We start from the raw sequence: 20509 nt of genomic DNA, 5'->3' as shown, positions 1-20509 counted from the left end.
CATTATTCTGTTAAATTAGACTATTAATTCAGCTCAGGATCCTATGGCCGCTGCATAATGCGCAGCACTTAGTTCTGCTCACGCAGTCCTCGCTAATGCTCTGGGAACACTGTGTGCCCTCGAAGGGACGTGAAGGACTGCGCCAGAAATTACTACTGATCTTAACACCACATCCATATGGCTGAGGGGCCAGTTAGCCTATACAATTCATTGAGGATGTTTCCATCTGTGAATAGTTCCCATTATACCCTAATTGTGTCTGACTAAATGTATTTCTAAAATATTTGCAGAAGTTAATATTTATAACAGACATTAGGCCTAATCCAGCCCTACTTCTGGCTTCCCCATAGCTGAGTTGATTTCTCTGGCTGTTTTGGAAAGGGGAGGTTTTCCCATGCAAGCACCAGAGACTGGGAAGCATACTGCATTTTATTTTTGTTGGAACAAAAGCTTGTATAGGGAAATAAAAGTCAATGCCTACAATAAACGCTTCATCTCAGTGAGTTTGCAACGGAAAGAACTGGTGCAGGTGGGAGTAGTTCTGACCCCCTTCGGCTCCCGGCCCAGGGCTGCAGGGCAAGCCCAGCTGTTTAGCAATGAGGGGTAATGCCAATATCCCATCCAGGTCTGGACTGGCCATGGGCACACAGCAGTGATGGGAGGTATTGCCTTCACCTGAGCACAGGGGTTCCACAACAGTGGAAACAACAGTGAACAGGTGAAAACAGCCTGACCAAGAGCTGGCATCCTACCAGCTGCTTAGCAGCAGGAAGTCAAAATGGAGAAGCATGAGTGACTTCCTTTTTTGCTGGTGCTAGGAATGGCTGCATCCCCCACGTCAGAGAGCTGCTGGGCTGCTGGCCAGCAAGGCTGGAAGAAGTCTGAGCAGCTGAGAGCCCAGAGTTCATCCTGGGGGCTGGGACCTCCTGCAGCAGCAGCCTGCCTGCTCTCCTCCATTCGGTGCTTCTTAAAGGACAGCTGGCTTCTAAGAGGTGACTAGGCTATTTGTGCTTTTGCCTTTTCACAGTAGTGACCAGTGTTATGTGGTATGGGAAATATTTTAGTGAATGTGCTGCCTCTTAACTTGCAAATCCTATCGAATTCTCCTTTTAATTGGTCCCCTTGTCTCTGAACAATGTTTTTTTCCAACTGATAAGTAGTCACTGTGTAGGTTTCAGACTGAGGATGAGGCTTGGAAAATTGGTCCTTAAACCCACACTTGAATGCTGACACCAGCTGCCGAGCTCTTGAGTAGCTCAGCACTCAGCAGCAGCGCTGCCCCTTAAGTTAGTGAGTAATTCAGCTCTGTGACCAAATGACACCCCTGCCTGCATTGTCACAAAGGCTGTGCTAAGGCTACTTAGTGAACAGCGCCACAGAAAGAGCTCAGTGTCACTTCTTAGTTAGAACAGAAATGCTCAACACAGCCACAGCATTTTAATCCTTTCTTGAGTGACCCTGAAAGACATGTGAGACTGATCTGCAGCTTGCAAATACCCTGCCTTTGCTGGCAACAGCTTTTCTAAACTTTTACCTTCCTTAGCAGAGGAAGAGAAAGTGACAAACCGAACAAAACCAGTAGTAAAGGTAGCCATAGCAAGCAACAGTAACTCTCTCCTCTCTCTGGTTTTGAGCCACTCACTTCCACGTTATCAGAAAACTCACTTAAGTTCCACATACCTTTCTTAGCACTCATTCAGGCAGGCAAAGGGATGTGCTGCACAATTTCATGACCAAGACCAAGTTCTCAGCCTGTCTGACTAAATAGGTGATACTGTGTGTGTGCACTGGAAATCACCAGGGCTTTGTGTATCGGAGTATTTGTGAGCGGTTTCTGTGGGGGAAACACCTGGGGTGGTTGTCAAGGGCATCTTTTAAATGTGAGTTTGGACTTACTTTGTGGTAACGCAGACTGTCTAAGGTTATTCCCTTTGTCTGTTTGTCTGTCTGGTGGAACACAGTGAGACAAAGGTGAGGTGTAACTTGCAGGTGTGACTGAGGTACCAGGTAACCTGGTGTTGCAGAGGGATGTCAGGTGAGCACTTAGTGAGTTCCACAGTTAGATGTGCGTGTGGGCAGTGGGACTGCTGGATGAATCCAGCTGTGAGAGGTGTGGCTGGGCTGTTCTGCCAACACTGAGCCAGTAAGATATGACAATGGCTGCTGGGTCAGGTGTAATTATGAGCTTGTTGCCTGCTTGCTTTTGAGGCTTGCACTGTTAGAGGGAAGTACAACTGTGCCATGTCAAGATGAGGCACTGACACTTGGTGTGGGAATGTCAGTGTGTCAGCCCAAGCATCCGAGTGCCTCCACTGAGAGCATTAACGGTGCCGGATCGGCTCTCATGCTATTCAGATATTTATTTCGTATTTGCTTGAAGAATCAGGCCAATGTTTTTGAAAGCACATTTAACTATACCATATGCCTACTTAAATCATCCCTATCAAACAAGTTGTGGGTTGCTGCTCTGGTTCATTCTGTTCTGTTTTCCCTCCCTTCCCAATGTGTTTATGTGTATTTATCCAATTTGCTCTGTTCCTCGTGCCAAATGGCAGGTCTGAGATCTCAGCCAGGCAGGGGCAGCTGTGCTATTGTTGGTGTCTGACAAAACAGAGGTCATGGGCTGGGCCTGCAACTCTAGCTCTAATGACAGCATGTGTCGGACATTCTGGGGCAGGCACAGAGTAATCAGGGTTCATGGGCCCTCAGAAGTAGCAATAAACCGTAACTTGCCCCTTGGCAACTAAGAACTCAAGTCTTACTTTTAAGAAGTAATTCCTGTGCAAAATAGCAAAATATTCTGCTGTTTGTTTTCTTTATTGCCGTTACTCCTTCCTCTGTCTGGAAAACAACCCCACAAAAAGCCAAAACCTGAAAAGCCAGCCTAGTTGGAAGAAAGGGTGTCTCCTGCATGGAACTGATCCTAGCTGTTCTCACTTCTAAGACTGATGAGAGTTATCAGCTGTGCCAGCCTAGGAAGAGACTGCCTGAAGAACGGAGTAGGCTTTTGTCCTCCACCGGAGGAGTCTTCCCTCCCTAGAAGGTTGTTCCAAGGCCAGCCCAGCAGTTCCAGGCAGTGACACAGCAAGGCGTGATCATTCCCAATGCCCTTTGTTCAGCAGGAGATCGATCCGCAGGGCTTGGGAATTCTAATCTCTCTGCTCCTTGGGTGGCCTGACACTTTATCCCCTCTCCTGCTACCTTTCAGCCCAGAAGGCAGGAGCCTCTAAGCTGCTGAAAAGGGTGTTCCTGGGAGCCACACGCCGGCTCTGAGGCACCAGAGCAGGCTGCAGTGGCTGGGCAGCTGAGGAGAGGAGGCACACATGCCCAGAGCCACTCGGGGAGTGTGCAGCTGCGCAAGGCTGCCTGGCTCCGGCTGTGGCACTGCCATGCTGCTCAGCATGGAAAAGGGTGCGCTGGGGAAACAGCACATCTGTCACCCACACATAGCCACAACCTCCACTCAGGGCAGCACCAGATGTGTTTATTCGAAGCATGTACTAACTAGCTACTTAATGGCTTAGAATTATTAGCCACAAGTTAATTAGGCAAACATATTCACCATCAGTCACCTTACAAAGCATTGTTTCTTCAACACTGCTTTTACTTCCTGAGTGCCTTTATCAAGCCCAGAAGAAAGGAGGAGAAAACTAAAAATTCCAAAAAGGAGCTGCAGCAAGAAATAAATGTGTGGAAGGTGTTCGTGGTGTCTTAATGAATGCTAGACTGCCCAGGTAATGCCTTAGCTGAGTGCCTCTCCATGCTGCCAGCACAGTGGCACAGGGGATGAAGCAGTGAGACTTAAGGGCCTGCAGCTGATGGGGAAGAAAAGGGAAGTAACAGTGGAAAAAATTACTCCTTGGTATAGTTAAGGCAAATTTGTGAAGGCTTGCTTCCCTGCTGCTGCATGTACTGGGTATGTGCCTGGGGATGGAAGTGCTTGCTTGGCATCCTGCCTGCACGATGAATTTGGGACCATCACTGTCCCAAGGGAACAGCTCTGGTGCCCCAAGACATGAGACTCAAAAGCAGTTTGTCAGTTCCTGGCTCCCGGGTCACAGGCAGCAGTGAATGGAGTAAAGGCAGAAGAGGCTCTATCTTTGGGCAGCGGGGACAGTCAGGATCCCTGGTTAGGAGCCAGCCATGACAACCATTCCGTACAACACCTTCCAGCTGCTCTCCAAAGGGACAGCTGTCTAGAAACCCAGTGAGGTAATGTGAAGGATGGAGCCGGTTCATGTTCTCTGTGCTTGTTTGCTTTCTTGTGTCCATGCTCTTCCCCTTAAATCTGGTGCTGGTATTGATAAAAATGACACTTAGAAAATGGAAAGCAAGATTAAAGGTACACCTGTTCCACTGTCATGGAAACATCTTGCACCTAGAAATCCTAGAGCACCTAGAGCTGAATGTGAGGCATGGGATGGGTAACAGATTACCTCCTGCATTGCTGTGTGCTTTGTGCCAAGTGAGCTGCCACAAACTTCGTCAGCCCCTTGGAAACTGCAGGTAACCAAGAATTTGGCAATGCAGGAGTAGTCATTTTCCTTCCTACCACCCAGAAAATAATTCCTATTGAATCTTTGCTCTTTAAGTGCCACCAGCTGTTTGTGTTGGACAGGATGTAGGAAGGGATAAATGGAAGCTGAAGACAGCAGCATTTGAATAGAGGGCAAATAAGGTCATTAACAGCAGCAGTGTGGACTGTCCCACCTTGGCATGCAAGCTGGTCATCAAGTCGAGGTACCTGTGAGAGACGTTTCACTTATACTCAGGTTTAGGCTGGGATTTGTCTTTTTTGGCTCTGTTATTCCTTAAGCTTCCAAGCCCAAAGAGAAGGACACTGCATACTTCTGTCCTAGCAAAACCTGAGTTCAAGTGCAGGATGCACAAAGATGGAAGCTGGCCAGCACTGCAGCTGCATGAAAAAACAGACTTCTGTAGTTCCCTGAACTATTTTAAGAACAATGACAATTCCTCAGCCTGTTGGTTCAGTTTAAATAATCCACTGCCTAGCTTGCATCCATCTTTTCTTGCCTGGCTTAGAGGAGAGTCTGCATAAGATTAGATTGAGTGTTTGTAGTAGGCACCATCAAATCCAAAATGTTACTGTGATATTCCAGTGAGAAATGAGAGTTCAAACAGAGATAAGTAGTAGTCACATAACTATTGACTAGAAGCATTTCAGTAAAACAGTGTTTTGTTGTGCTAGTTTAAACTGTAGTTCTTGTCATCCACTCACCTAATAAAAGCAAATTTGTAAGTGTTCAGGCAGTGCGAGAAATGCAGATTTTCCTGCTGGCCTTTCCATGCAAGGCAGAGGGGGTTTCACCAATGGCTCACCAGAGCAGAAGGCAGCTGTGGGTAAAGCCAAGCCTACAGACAGATTGTTCTGAATGCAAACTCACAGAATTTAGGGCAGAAGTGAGAGAACAAAAGTGAAGCTAGCAAGGAATGTAGACTTCTAACATATCCCCATTTTTCCTGTACTAGTGTTCAAAGAGACAAGGGCTCTGATTGCTTTCCAACGCACAAGGACTACAGAAACACGTACAGTAATGGAGAGGTCTGGTTTGGTTTGATTCTCTCGAGCTGTGGTAGGACAACAAATCCAAGTCTCAGCTACAATGGGGAACTGATTTTCTCAAATATTGAGACCTTTAAAGTGTGACTTTTAAATGGGCAGTGCAGTAGAATCGGAGTCCTTTTTACTAACCAGCTTGATTGTGTTGCTACACCTGCCATCACAGTGTGTAAGTGATCTCTCAAAGCCATTCCACCTGGGTTGGCCTCCTCACCTTCCTGCAAAGTGTATGTGTACTTTCCCTTTTTGCTTGATTTCAAATTTGTTACGTGTTTTATAAGGCATGGGTTGCTTGTGTGAAAATCATGAAGAATCGTCAGCTGTTAGCTGATCAGGAGCCTTGTAAGTGAGCTGGGTTTGTAAGCAGACTATGGAATTTTGCACTTTGGAAGTGGCATGACAAGAAGGGATTTTAAATGGCACAGGCAAGCACAGTCATGTTGTCACCCAACCTAAGGATGATACATCCATCTGCTACAGGGTACTGTGGAAAAGCAGGCTTTGAAAAGAATGCTTGGTTAAATCTACAGCTGGCACTTGGGAAGCTCCAGACTCAAAGCAGCCAACAGCTGGGAAGGAAGCAGAAATACATCATGGCCTAAGTCCAGGAGAGCAGGGGCTCACCAACCCAACATCCTGGCTACTTTGGCCCTTTACCTATTCCACACAGCTTAGTATTGCTCTGCATGGGAAAACTGCTAATTCATCAGGCAATAAGAAGTGTCTCCAATTATGAAAAAATACAATGAAACCTGTTACATGAGTCTTGACTGCACTCAGAAACCAAGCTGCAGGTTTAGAAGTCACAAAGCAAGCTAACTTGGGCTGCTTGTGTTCTCTTAATTCCACCCAAAAGAGCACTAGAAAAGAACAGAGTGGTTGTTGTTGCATTAGTGACTAATATTAGCTCCACTACATGAGGAATTACTGGGAGATATCCAGCAGTAGTCTAGGCTTTGCCAATGGGAAGTCAAGAGTTCAAGTATGTACATATCTTTCATAGCTGTCAGTCTTCTGCACAGTAAACTGCTCAGCTCTGGGCCAAAGCTCCAACTCCTTCAATAGCAGGTTAGGGAACTGTGTTTCACGCGATAACTGCGGAAAATATATTTTTCTGTGAATCTGTGAAACTCCAGGTGTATTGTGCTGAGGTGCATTATCCACACTGCAGTTCCAGGGTGGCAGCTGTCTGGTTCAGTAACACTCCACAGTGTAAGGAAAAACGCAGCATGTGCAACTAACTTCCACGCCTTTAACCTATACAGACATGTCATGCATTCCACATGCATTTGACAGGACAGGCTGTTTACATACTCTGGGACAAACTGTGTGTGGAAAAGCATTTACAGCATCAGCTTTTGGGGAGCTTCATCCTGGGACCTAATTTGCTACTGTTCTTCTGTTGTACAGTAACTGCACGGAAATAGCTGGCCTGAGGAGGCGAGGTTTTAACCTGACTGATTGACATTGTTCTGATGACAAAAGCAGTTCCCTTACAACTGTGGTGGTGCTGACTGGTTTTACCTAAGCCAGGAGCTGCAGAGCTGCTGTGCTGAATGCTGGCACACCCCCAGCAGTTCCCAGCTGAGCACTGCTGCTGTGCTGTGGGATGCACAGGCCGCTCAGCAGGCACAGGGGTCTGACACCCTGCTGTACCAGGGACAAGACGCATGTGTCACACAGCTGTGTGAAAAGCAACATCAGGGAACACATCGGTATTGAATCCCTCACCCCCTCCCTCTGCTCTGTGCTTGCTCTCCCTGCCAGCCATGACCCAGCTCTGGAGGCAGCCCCTCTGCCCTGAGCCACCCCACTGGGGTCAAGCACTGAACGCTTTTCCTCTACAGCTTTCCAACTTCCCTCCCCCAGCCTTCCGTTTAACGCACAGACCAGATGTGTGTTCGGAGCTTTGCTATCCATCTGACAGCACAAGTGAGGCGGCTGATTGTTGCTCAAGTCAAAAATGTAACTACAGACAAGTGATCTATACAACCCACTTAGTTCTTCAGCTGCTGGAACTGCCACAGATAAATGCCAATGCAGAACTGCTGTGCTTCCTACTGAATTAACATTAGCCTCATCCCTAGTAAGTCGCTGGGAAGAACTACTTGCCAAACAGGGAGAAAGCCAACAGCCAAAGCCTTGGCCCTCCCACAGGACCCAGATGTGATGTGCAATTTTCTGACTTCAGATTAGCTTAGGGTCTTCAGAAATCTGCACAGTGAAGTCCAAGTCATCATAAGGCCCTGAGGCATGTTTGAGTTGGAGAGGAGGAGGGAAGGATTAGTTCTCCAAGGGCCAGAACTAATGTGCAGCCCTGGCCAGTGACACTGAGAATAAGGCCAGAGCTGCAGTTTAGCCCCAGTGCTGCAGCTGTTAACTCAGTGCCTTGTTGGATCAGGATGTGTGGAGCAGGGGTACAGGTCCTGACACCTAATTTTAATAATAGCTTGTGAGTGTCAGTGGTAATGTCATCTCTTTAACAGTGGGCCTGAAGATGATCCAGATGAGAGCGTATTATGCCCCGTTTAAACAGCTAATCTGCATAAAACTTATGACAAACCAGATCTTTTCAGTATTTCATAAACTGGCTGAATATTCATTTTTAAGGCACTGTCCGAATAGGTTTGGTCACAGATGACTACTTAAAGCCCATTCCAAAGCTGGCATATACACGAGGGAAATAACACAAGAATGGGGAAAAAATGCAACACCAAACCACCCCCCGTAAAAGCAACAAAATACTAACATCAGCTATAATGGTGCCAAGTTCCAGCAAAACATGGCCCGGTATTTGGTTCAGTACTTACTGGCCACTTTTGTACAGGATCGGTGCAGGGCAGAGCAAAAAATCAGATTCTACTGTTTTAGGCTTTTCATCTGGAAAAAAAAAAAAAATCACATGATCTTACTATGCTGTGCAGCTTAGATGAGGGGCTGCTATGTGAACGTGCTGTGAGGTCCCTCAGTTCCCATGCTCCTTACTGGTCCGTCCTGGCTGGAACTGGCAGCAAGGCAGGCCCAAGGTAAGGAACACGGAGCCCCAGAGCTGGCTGTAAATGCCAGGTGAGCCCACATTACTGTGCTTATTTGAACTACTCGAGTCAGCTCATGCTCTTCCAGAGAGAACGTTTCCAACAATCAACAACTGTCTTTTGCAGAGTGAGTACTAACACTGTTAGTAGTTGCCTGGTAGTTGGAAGATGAAGGTTTGTTTCCAACTGGCTCCATCCCTGTGCATTGCATTACAGGGCTGGTTTATTAGCTGTGACCCAAGTGTCTTTTTCTCCAGTGTTTCTTCTGTTTTGGAGTCTCTGTGATTTGCAAACCTCTTACATGTTGCATCTTACAAAGCACCTACCTGTAGAGCATATAAAGCACTTATTTGTAGAGCCTTGTGTCCAGTACAGAATTTCTGTTCTGCAGATGTGAGGAGGAGAGGACAGAGATTTTTTTTGCCTCACGTGTTCAGTAAGCTGGGGAAAATTCTGCTCCTGTGTGCAGAACCATCTGCACAAACTTCCCCACAGCAGGACTGATGATTTCTGTGCAAGGACTATTTCCTGACTGTGGGGTGAGAGCAGATAAGTGATCTGCCAGATCAACGTGGAGATGACTCTGTCCTGCATTTCAGGAACAGGCAGAGAGACAAGTGATTCAGGGGCAGCTGAAGGAGGAGCTGTTGGCATAAATGAGCTTTTTGTATGTGCTATAATCTGCACTGACTGCTTGGCCTAGATTTGGGGCTAGTTGTGAGGTGGGGAAGAGGGATTAGCACATTGCCATATGTTTTTGTCTTAATGGTATGTTTCATAGATTATTTTTCTATCCCACAGCTCCATTTGGCAGGTTTCCTTTCTAGCATTTGGTAATGGTTCTTTATAAATGCAGAACAAGAAAGATGCCAAACGCATCCTTTAAAAGCAGGGGAACTGACACAGTAAGGGTGTGCTCAGAGGCTGGTCTTAAAGAGAGCCCAGGTTCTCAGAGAGGGGAACTCCAACACCAGCAGATCCTCACCCAAGCGCCTTCTGTTTGTGCCCTTACATACTGAGGGTTCTGCAGAGGGACTGCCAGTCTTCTGTAGAGGAGACTGCAATGACACGGGGATGAATTGTCCTTCTCTTGGGACCATCTCCTTCCTCCTGCTACTGCTCCAAGCGCCTTGCCTACCTTCCTGTTCAACCTGGCTCCACTGGCCCCCTTTAGGCTTCCTCTGAAGCAGGCAATCAGAACCCAGAACAGAGCTGTTCTAGAGAATGACCTTGTGTACTGGGGGAAGGACCACTTGAAATTTCCCTGTTTTCTTCCTGTACTACTCCCTAGCCGCTCACTGTTGTCCATTGCTGAAGATGTGTGCCGGGGGGATGTAGAAGGCCCTGGCAAGACCCCATAGAGCAGATTGTGTTTTTATAATCAATACATCACTGTGCCATTCCCCTCCCCTCATGTGCTTCAGCACACCCCTTTCTGAAGCCAAGAAAAAACAAGCAACCCAGAGCTGTAGTTGGCAATTCTCACATCAGATGGTAGCAAGTGTTTGTGGGCAATGGGAAGCAGAGGTGACAATTGTAATGGAAACTGAAGGGAAATTTATAAAAGCGGAATTGACTTACACAGGCTGCCTGCATCCAGAACTACTGGGTTATCCTGTTATTCTGGCAAATTAGTGTACGTATTTAACAGGCAGGAGAGATTGGCAGCCGATTCCAGTATATACGATATCCAGGGGTAAGGAAGAAACTGCACTGGAAACACAAGTTCGATTGTGTAGGAATTTAAGACAAGCTAATACAGAAATCAGACAGCAGGCAGGGAAAAAAAATCAGTTGTAGTTTTCACATTTTTGGTTGTTTTCCAGTCTGGCTGGCTTCTAAGGGATTCTGCTCAGAGCTAGAAGTTGGATGCACTTATCCTAGCCATCCACTTGTGTGTCTGGATAGAAAAAGCAAACTCAGATAAAAGCTACAGGGAAGTGTCTGTACAAGGTGTCATGGTCACCATCTGAAACAGAATTGCTTTGGGCTATGGCTGCAGTAAGCCCTGATGCTGGGGACACGGAGCTCATGGACCAGACAAAATACACCGCTGTTCTGACCTGGCCTTTTTCTGTACTGTTGCAGGAGGAGGATTGACGTGCCCCTGAAACCCACAGCACACCTGGCACACCACTCAGAACAGGCAGAGACCTTGCAAGAAAACAAGGTAAGTGCCTCTGGGAATTGCAATGAAGAGGTCTCGGCCAGGATGATTGTGCAGGAAGGGGCCTCAGTCAGTACACTGCAGCCACAGGTTTGTTCATGAGCAAACATCTGCTTGCCCAAACATCAGGAGCCAAACAGTTCTCACCATGCTAATGCCCACAGCCAGGGGGCTGCCAACACCACTCACCACTCACAGCTAACGGCACTTGGTAGCAAAATCAAACCACTGAGCAGAGTGTGAAACAACTTTCCTCCCCTTACTAATCCTCAGAGCTTTCCTGTTCTCCTCCTCTTCGATATTTTTCTCTTTCAATTTTCATCAGCTGAGGTAACGAGAAGCAAAATCCATCACTGCCTCAGGACTACAAAGGCCAGCCATCTCAAACATCCACACTTACGGATTGTAGTTCCATTCACTTGATAGGTACAAGTCACGCTGTCGGTTCTCCCACCAAGGGTTAAGCCGCTTCCTCTGAGAACAACCTGAAACTCCTCTGGAGGGAAAAGCAAACACACAAAATCACCAAACTTCAGTGCACTGCAGTAAGTTACACCAGGGCAATTTCATTTAGTCTGCAATAAACAAAGCACAACATAGTAATGCTTCCAGCTTAGTGAGATCTCCTTTTTTCCTAAACCCTTGTACTGAATTCTCCTTAGAAATGGGGAAAGTCAAGATTTGTTCCCAAATCTTTATTGAGACAGCCCCATGAAACTGGAAGTGGATTCAGACTATCACCAGGATCCGGGGCTCAGCTGCACAGTAAGACACAGTTTCTCAGTGAATGAGAAATGAGAAATCTGGAACTCAGAACAAGAAGACTCCTCAAACCCAGATCAGGCTCACTTGAAGTGCCAGATGAAGAAAACATTTCTCCTTAGTACTATTTCTCTGCAAGTTGCCTAAGGGCCACGCTATCTGTGAGCTGTGCAGAGGAGGAGTGAGAACAGTTTTTTTACCAGGGCCAGTGACTTCACCCAGAGAATCCATGTTTTCGCAAAAATATCCAAGTAACGTTTTGCAACTACCTTATTTTGATTGGTCTCCAACTATGTGTGGATTGTGAAGCTCAGAAAGAAGACAAGGCCTTAAAATTCTGTGCAACTCTTCTACTTCGTTAATATATTGCTCTTGCTGCCCAAAAACGCAGTCACGTGCTTTATTGCTTACACTCCACAGATGTTGGGGCACACGTGGGCAAGTGGAGAGTGAACTTATGGGAGAGGGGCAGGTAAATGCTCTCCAACTTCCACATGCATTACCCAAGCTATGAAAGCAAGCCCTGGTGGCCAGCTCCTCTGAGGAGAACAAGAAGCCAACAGAGAAATCCAGTGTTTCTTTAACTTCTTGAGGACTTAAGTTAGAGATGCTTTATTCTAGAGACATGCAGTTTTCCCTTGGATAAAACAGGGAAAGCAGAGTCCTATAATAATTGAATAGTATATTAAAATTATAAAACCTTACCTCCTACGCAGACACTGGATGGCTCCAAATATAAGATCTCAGTGCATGATTGTTTCAAAACCTATTGCAAAGGAGGGAATAGTCACAAACATGTTTCATAGTGCTATTTCCATGAGCAATCTCACTTTAAAACAAATGCTTGTCCCTAGAACGCACATACAGCTACAGGTTTGGTTTGCTAAGTCTGACTTTGCAGGACGCTGCCTGTAGCATGTGCAGCTCCTGCACATCTGCACAGTCACGTCAAGGAGTTCCTAAGGCTTGGATGAGTTTGTTAAACCCCGGAGAGCCTTCAAAATATAATGATGTCCAGATCCCTAACCTAATTTTCCATGAACCCTAATCTTAATATTTAAGCCAAAAATTAATCACAAACCTAATCCAGTCAAAAGCAGTCTTCCAACAATCAAGCCTGGTCAAGTCAAGTGCACGTTATTGCGAGCGCTGGCACCTTGCCCTACGTAAAGCGGCACGGGAACACGTGGTGTTCCCAACTGCGCTGCCTGCCGTTGGATGGGGATCTCACTTTAGCTCTCCCTGTTGTAAGTGGTATTTTTAGCAGGCATTTGTAAACATTCCATGGCATCGTTTCAGGTCCCTGTAATCACCTGCACAGCACAGAGTCCTGTTACTGTCCCGTCCCTATCTCCATTTGCCAGGTCTGTGCCTGCTGCTGAGCTGCCCTGACTTCCTGGGAATGTTCCTCTGTCTTAGTCTTAACTCCTGCCTTCCTCTCAGCAGGACTCTTTACACTCTGTCTACGATGCTTCCCAGTGGTCCGTGTTGCTGCGCATCCGGGCTCAGCAGAAACAATCATGTAATCACTGTTCTGACAAAAAGCACACTAAGCTCCAAGAAAGAGAGCATCCTGCCTCACTGAACACTGCCCATATTGCCTCTCTCCCCACAAACTGTTGTGCACAGTTTCATTTTTTAGTGCTTTAAAACCCATGTTAAATATTAAGTCGTATTTAAGAAAAATGGAGACCTTGCAGGCGAATGCATTTGGACGAGACACAGCAACGGAGATCTTAAGAAAGAATGTAGCCTGGAGTTCAGCGCAAGCCAAGCAGTTTGTATTAGCTGAGGATCTCACTTCCAAAAAAGGGCTTTAGTCTTTTGATTCTTACTGCAGTGTGGAGAGAAGCTTCCCGTGACTTGCTTGGGGGCTGGGGAATATTTTGTCTAGCATTTTATTCCTTTGCTGTAAAAGCACGTTCCGTTTTTTTCATTGACGAGTCAGATGAACAGCCCAAGTGAAGCTGAGACGAGAGGCGAGCTTTATGTGAAGCACAGACCCAGCAGGTGGCACAGAATTCAGTAATTTTGGCTTTAGAGGGAGAACCTTCCAACCCCTGCCCTGGCCCCATTTGCCCAGTGTCTGAGGAGGGGTCAATGGTATGAACTGGAGGTCGGGGAGAGGGGAAGACAGTGTGGGACAGGATCTGACTTCCCTTGCAAAGCAGTAGTTCTCTAATTGCATTACATCCCAGTGTGAATTTTCTAACACTGTGCTTCCAAATGCAATACAAATCAGGAAAAAACCTACCTAGATATAGCTAACCACCTTTGAATTTAAGAATAAACTGGGAGGGGCAGACAGAACAACCCCACCTGAGCAGAAATAGGGTGTAGATAAAATGATCATAAATCATGAACAAAAGCAAATTTCAATACAGGGTTCAGGATACACTGATTTCCTGCACGGAATCTATTTGCATACATGCTCTTGACTAAAGCAGGAAAATACCAGGTATTAATACTGCTCCTAGAATTAACTGCTTCAACAATAATTTTTCAAAATTTTTATTACTGCCTTCCTCTGCTTAGTTTAAGCAAACTGTACTGTTTAGAAACCCTGACTCTTTGCAAGGGTGGTGGCCTAATTCTATCATTTTCCCCCAAACAAAGCTCATATTGGGGTGAAAAAAAACCTCTGAAACTACTAAAATTTGGGTTTGTAAGTTTATCAGGTTCTTTTCCATCCTTCAAAAACCCTCTTGAGAGTCCATGCTTGAAAAAAAAAAAAAAAGGGTAACGGTAGAGAAATCTGCCTTGTCCCCAAAAGCCCCTCCCTTCAACATCAAGTTACCTTAAAAAGCAGAAATCAAACCTCGTAAAGGACTAACTGGATTCAGGTGGAACCAATCAGAAGCACATAGATACAGTTCTTTGCTTAACCTCTGCTTATGCTCTGGGTTCTCCTCAACATTTCCTCTAAGCAACGCTCAAACACTGCTCAGAACTGAGTTTTCCTACAGTTAAATACAAAACGTCACATTCTCTGCATGGTCCCAGCCCATGAGCTGTCCTGCGCACCACCTGTGTGTATGGTTTGGCTCACAAGGATTCTGCCACAATGGAAAACTGGGAGTATTTTCAATACAGCAACTACCGCATGCACTTTCGTGGGGGGGGGAAACGTACTTGCACATCTTACAACGAGGTACAGAAACTTGATGCCTTCCTTTATTCCCACTCACTCTTTTCTCTCTGTTTTAATCTTTTTTTCCCTTTCCATGCAAGCTCTTCCAGCCAGCCAGCGCACCCCAGCACTCCAATACAAAGTTTATTTCCCCTGGTGAGAACTGATGTGAAGACATCTTACCCATTTTCCCTATGATCCACCTGCATTTATTTAACATGCCTTCGTGTCCCTGTCCTTTAGAATTTAAAACTAACTTTAAGCTATCCTGATGTGGAAACCTGGGCTGCAAAGTCAGCAAGACCAAAACAAACTCCACAAAAACGATGCTCCCTATTTGCCAGTTCAGGATAATCCAAGACACTGCAAATTCATTATTTAGAAACCTCCTGCCCACAAGAAAAGTTGAAATAATAACTCTGTAAGGCCATCCTTGGATAGGATAGTTAAGCACTCTGCTGACATAAAATAAATAAGACAAATTGCCTTAGTTTAACAGCATGCAAGGAGAGATTCAAAGAATTGATGTCATCCACTTCATCTTCAGAGGTCCACACCAAATACAGGACTCTGTGCCCAGGCTCACAAAAGCTTTTCTCTCATTCCCTGCCCCCTCCGCCTCCTCCCAGTGCTGGCTGGTTCAGAGAGAACCAATTCCCCACAAACCCAAATAGAGCAAGCACAAAATAGAGCAGAAACCTGTCACCCTTTGTCCTGCTGTCTTGCAGCTTCAGAAGTGGAGAACTGTGGTAAGACTAGAGGGTGTTCTTTGCCTTCTGAGGCGACCTGTGCAGTGCAGGACTAGTTCCAGCTGGAACCAGAGCCTATCGAGGTAAAGTGACCACAGCTGTGAGCTTGTTAACAAAGGTGTGGCTGCTGGGACAAGAGAAGGCAGTGGAGTTCTGCTCTTCAAGGTAGTCAGTCTCTTGGAGTGTAAGAAATGAGACATGGAATCCAGACCCCAAACACCCTCTTGTTCAACAACAACAGACTGCTGAGGAAACGATTCTGTAGCTTCTCCATGTGCAGGACTTGTTACATTGCTGCTTCACTGCAGCAGCAGCAACCAAGCGTCTTAGATTTTAAACACTGCTGTTTTTTAGGGCCAGTTCTTAGAGCAGCCAGCACAGGAACCAGTGGCACGAATGCAGCTCGTGCTCCATGCTGGCTCTGCTGCCTGGCACTGTTCCGCAGGGACGCCTGGATGCAGGGCAGCCTCCCAGCCCTTCAGTGAAATCCCTTCTTATGCCTTTTAAGTGAGTGGACACTGTGCAGTTTCTATAGCATCTCTCAGTAAAGCAAGTTAATCATTTCAGAACGCTTCCGAGAGCAGAAGTTACCAGAATAGAGGCATCCAAGATACCCAGGGGGACTCGCAAGCCAACTCACCCTTGATGCAAACTCGCTGGCACGTGTTGGGTCCTGCCTGCCCAAACAAGCTTTTCTTTGCTGAAAGGGTCATTTGTCAATCATCTGCTGGGCTGCCCAGCTCCCCTGGGAACACCATGGCCATGCACGTGGGGCTGTGGACCTGTCTCCAGCCTATTTCAGTGGCTTACAGGTAAGCACACCATGTAAATCTTAAAACAGTTGTAGGAAGTTCGTTTATCAGGTCCACTTATCCATTACCAAAAGCTTTACCAGCTTTTCCATGCGGCCCCACTTTTCACTTCGTGCGTTTTTCCCAGACCAACCTGACAGTTAATGACTCCTTAAAATCCAAATCCATCCTCGTGGTTTTCTATGCGCTTCCCACTAGAAGGTGCCTGAAGCCTCACACAAACTTCAGTGCACTATTTCTAAAGCAGTGGATTCCCATTTTTGTCATTACTAACACGTTTCCTCCTGTTACAGCTGTTTCAGAAACATTGCCTGTTTCTGACCTGCAGGTGTCTGAATTGACCTCACACTCGGGTTCTGTCAGCGCCGAGCTGCCACACCCAAATTCTGACATCAGCACTGAAAGGGCAGATGTCCCTGCAGCACGCTGCACAAAGGCAACCAACTAACAGGCTGACATCAAGCTCCCCACTGCTCATGGTCTTAGCAAACTCCACCTCTGTTAATAAATTTAGCCTTGTCAGAGATCTTTCCCCTGCTTTATGCAATGTTTCCTCTTGTGGAAAATGTGCTTTGCGGATCTTCCAGGACCTCTTTAACCTGTCACAGACCGGGCCTGGCTCTGCCTGGACTCTTTTTTTCACCCCTGCTTCTGCCCCTTACAAGTTCTCATTGTCTAACAGCAAAGCAGGATGGCTCCTGCAGCTTTTTGAGTATTTAGCCTGCCATACCCTCAGCACATGCTGTGGAACAGAGCTGTACCAGGCGGCACAGTGTTACACAAACAACAACTTTCCCTTCCAGAACTCTAATGAAGGTTGTGTTCTGTGAAATTGTGAGAACAATGCACTAGTAATAAGCCATGAGCAGCCCAACCATACAGAGACAATTAACAAAATACGCTAAGTGTCAATTTATCTTGCCACCTCACTCGGTTTTGCTTAGCCCCGTATGCAGTTCAAAACTATTTGGCAGCAGGCAGCACCATAAATCATAACTTGCATGGCATCTGTTCTTGCCCAGCACTGTACACTGTGCACATCATCACAGCTGGATTCTTCCCTGAACCACTGTCATGATTTCAAGTATTGAAAATGCTCAATGGCTGTGTAAAGTGTTCGCTTCCTGGGACAGAGGTCAGGATAAGCAGGAACTGCTGGAGGGAGACAGCCGCTGACACGTTTTGGTCAGACTTGGCATGCTAATGAATCTGAACAACTAAGGATTTCTAGGGCCACCAGTGGCCTTCCCTCCCTGTGGATCCATTCAAACTTGCACCTCTGTTTACGTCAGTGCTCACCGGAAGCTGACCCCAGATCAGGCTGCTGTGATTTTTGGGGGAAGGCAGCATGAGCCTCTGAACAAAAGCATGCATACTGTAATAGAACAAATGCATCCGACCTGCTATTTCCAGAACCTCTTTATAAAGAAAAGAAAATGTTCACCTTTAAAAGCTCATCTTTGTTCTACTGCCATATGCAAACCCACTGACAGTGCAACGGGATCGCTTCCACACTTTGTGTGCCCGCAGATTATATTCCTGCAGTTTCATCTCCTGGTCGGCACAGGAAGCCTGTGCCCGGAGCGCAGTCCATGGACACACTGCCAGCCAAACTGTGCCCGGTGAGTGTGCACAAGTCAGAGATGGCGGCACAGCCCTGAGAGCCCCCTTGCACGGCAGCCTCAGAGCTGCAGGCAGTAGCTTTTCTGTGGAGACTCCTTTTCTTTCCTCTCTCCCTCCCAAATGTGGGGTCTCTAATTTTCTCTAGGAATGCTACAAACGGAACAGCTGGTGAGCAAAACTGTAACCTCAAGGAAAACAGAGCTAGAAACTAAACACTGCTGATGGTGTGACATACCATGAGGGTGTGCTTTCCTCTTGTACTGTGCCAAGCTCCTCCCTCAGGGAACCACAAAACCAGCCTCGTCAAGAGCTGCATCTCTCATCAGGATATGTGTTTCAAGACACAATGGTAAGCACGCTCATGTACTTGTTACTGCAATACACGGATGTTCAGTGTGATAAACTTACGGCAAGCGGGAAGCAGGAATGGAAGGTGAGGTCTGAGAGGGCCCTGATAACACAAAGAGTGTTTAAATCTACCTTGAGCATTCTGTGCTTCGCATGCAGGCAAAGCCTTGATGACTGCCAGCTATGGACCTTTTCTTGATGAGGCATTGCCTGCACCTTTGGGCTTCTGGTTTAGCTGCTCAGAATGCCACTGGCTGTGGGGGGCAGCTATTTAAATGGTAGGCAACACCAGGGCTCCTGTGTACACAGGTGGAGCAGGGCGTGCAGGTGGGATCCAGGAGCCCAGATCAGAGCTGTGGAAAGCTGTCCCAGCCTACAGAACACTGCTCTTGAGCAAGGCCATTCTCTGCTGAGTTAATGCCTTCTGGAGCCCCATCCCAGCTTGGAGTTGTGGAGCTCCTTGGAGGAATGGATGATGAAGGCAGCGTTGTGCTGGTGCTGGGTTAGCTGTGTCCAGCTGAGCTCACCCAAGCGCTTGGTTGAGTTCCTAAAACTATTCTGCTTTATTCCTCCCAACTGGCTGAATCAGGACTGGGCTTACCCCATGTTTCCATATGGGTTTGTTTTTCTATGAGTCACTTAGAAACACTACTGGCAGCTTGCTTCCTTTTTTTCTTTTTAACTCAAAACTTTTTTTTTTTCCCCACTATTGCTAAGACAGTTAAAAGGAAACAGAAGTAAAGCAGGAGGTGTTTAATTGGTTCACTGGACTCACTGGTTTTGTTCTAGAGAATGAAATGCTGACTGTGCATCAAGCAGGATTTTTTGTGCTGAATTCAGTGACTCTTATGGCATGTAAAGTGAACATGTGTGAAATCAGGGTGATGAAGAATTTAAGGTGTATGTAGGCTGGCATTGTTACAGGTTTCTCATTCACGAGCTGTTGCTTTTTTTACCTAAATATGACTTGTGCACCCTAATAGTGTGTTAGAATTAAGCTTTAACAAAAAAAACACGTGGAGTAGGTTACAAGAGAAAATAAATAGAGCTCTTGATTTCTGTGATTGCACTCGAGTAACCTTAATCAGACTTTTTAAGTGAGAAGCACCTTCACAGCCCACCTTGGGCTCTGGACATGCCAACCTGTCCATACAGGAATTAATGTTTGAACTCCCTGAAATTAACTGCTTCCAAAGCGAAGCCTTTCGTTCTTTCTAGTCTTGGTTTCACATCACATGCCTCTGCTGTGTTCAAGCAAGCTCTGTCATTTATTTCTCCAGTGCCAATCTGTGTGGAAAGCCGTGAGGCAGCAGGACCACCTCACACTAGACAGAACAATCAATTCAGGGTGACTTGGAACGAAGCACATGCTTTTCAAGGAAACACCGTTTTGGTGCTTCTCTCCCACGAAGTCAGAGCAGGAACCGCAGCAGTTAATGTCTAATGGGTCCTACCTTTCTCTGCTGCCAAACATCTGTGCTCGTGACTACACCTTGCTGCCAAGGCCAGCCTGCTCCCTGACGCTGCTCGGCAGTGCTGTGGACAAAGCGGGAGGGGAAGGGGAAGGCTGCTACCCTGTCCCCTATCTAAGTGAAAAAAATCTCTGAGACATATGGTCTTGCATAAAATCACCACCCGAGAGAAGCCTGGCGCGGCGTTAGGTTAGTGAGAATATTCTAATTACACCAAGGCTGAGCAGCACCTCATTGGCAGCCACTGAGGAAAGCAAATGGAGATGACAAAACTGCGGGTCATGAGATGCGTATTTTAACAGCATCAGAACCTTTACCCCCAAATTACTAAAAACAACCCTAAACCCATTACTTACCAAGTAATGTAACTAGGAATCAAGACAAACTGTTACTTTCCATAACAGGAAAAAAGTTGTTCGGGCAATTTCTTTTTTCTAATTAGTAAGAAAAAATCTGTCTCAAAGAAACTTCTCACTAAGGAAACACTGGATTTCATTTGGACCTGTGACTGCTTCCTTTGGACCAAGTTGTACAGCATCCCTTATGTAAGAGAGCTGCCAGCCATGCAGGGCTGGCTGACAAGTCCCATCCCAATCACAGGGTACAGGCACGCTCACACTAACCGGAGCCGTGTCAGTGCCGGTGCTGGCTTATCAAGCTCACTGTGCTCCAGGAGAACATTATGTGGTTTGTAATATGTCAGAGAATGTCAAATTAAGGGCTGCATGGCAGTGAAGGGTAGAGCAGAAAGCATTCTATTCCAGGCCATTGATTCCTTTTAACAACTACATGCAGTAATTCCCAAAACTATCTCCTCAGTCTCAATCACA

The 20509-nt window shown here is 46.5% G+C and overlaps 1 protein-coding gene across 2 annotated transcripts in view; it reads right to left on the bottom strand.

Annotated features, from left to right (window-relative positions):
- Positions 1-20509, bottom strand: part of ANTXR2 (ANTXR cell adhesion molecule 2) — a 79300-nt gene that overhangs the window by 41987 nt on the left and 16804 nt on the right. For both annotated transcript variants that reach the window (XM_039550781.1, XM_039550783.1), the window contains exons 8-10: positions 12251-12311; positions 11184-11279; positions 8392-8461 (exon numbers count right to left, since the gene is read on the bottom strand). In XM_039550781.1, the coding sequence (XP_039406715.1) occupies positions 8392-8461; positions 11184-11279; positions 12251-12311 (227 nt within the window). The remainder of the gene's footprint in view (positions 1-8391; positions 8462-11183; positions 11280-12250; positions 12312-20509) is intronic.

Source organism: Corvus cornix, chromosome 4 (assembly GCF_000738735.6).
Source record: "Corvus cornix cornix isolate S_Up_H32 chromosome 4, ASM73873v5, whole genome shotgun sequence".
Classification (NCBI taxonomy): Eukaryota; Metazoa; Chordata; class Aves; order Passeriformes; family Corvidae; genus Corvus; species Corvus cornix.
Note: the sequence above shows the minus strand (reverse complement) of the source record. Positions and strands in the feature narration are given on the sequence as shown.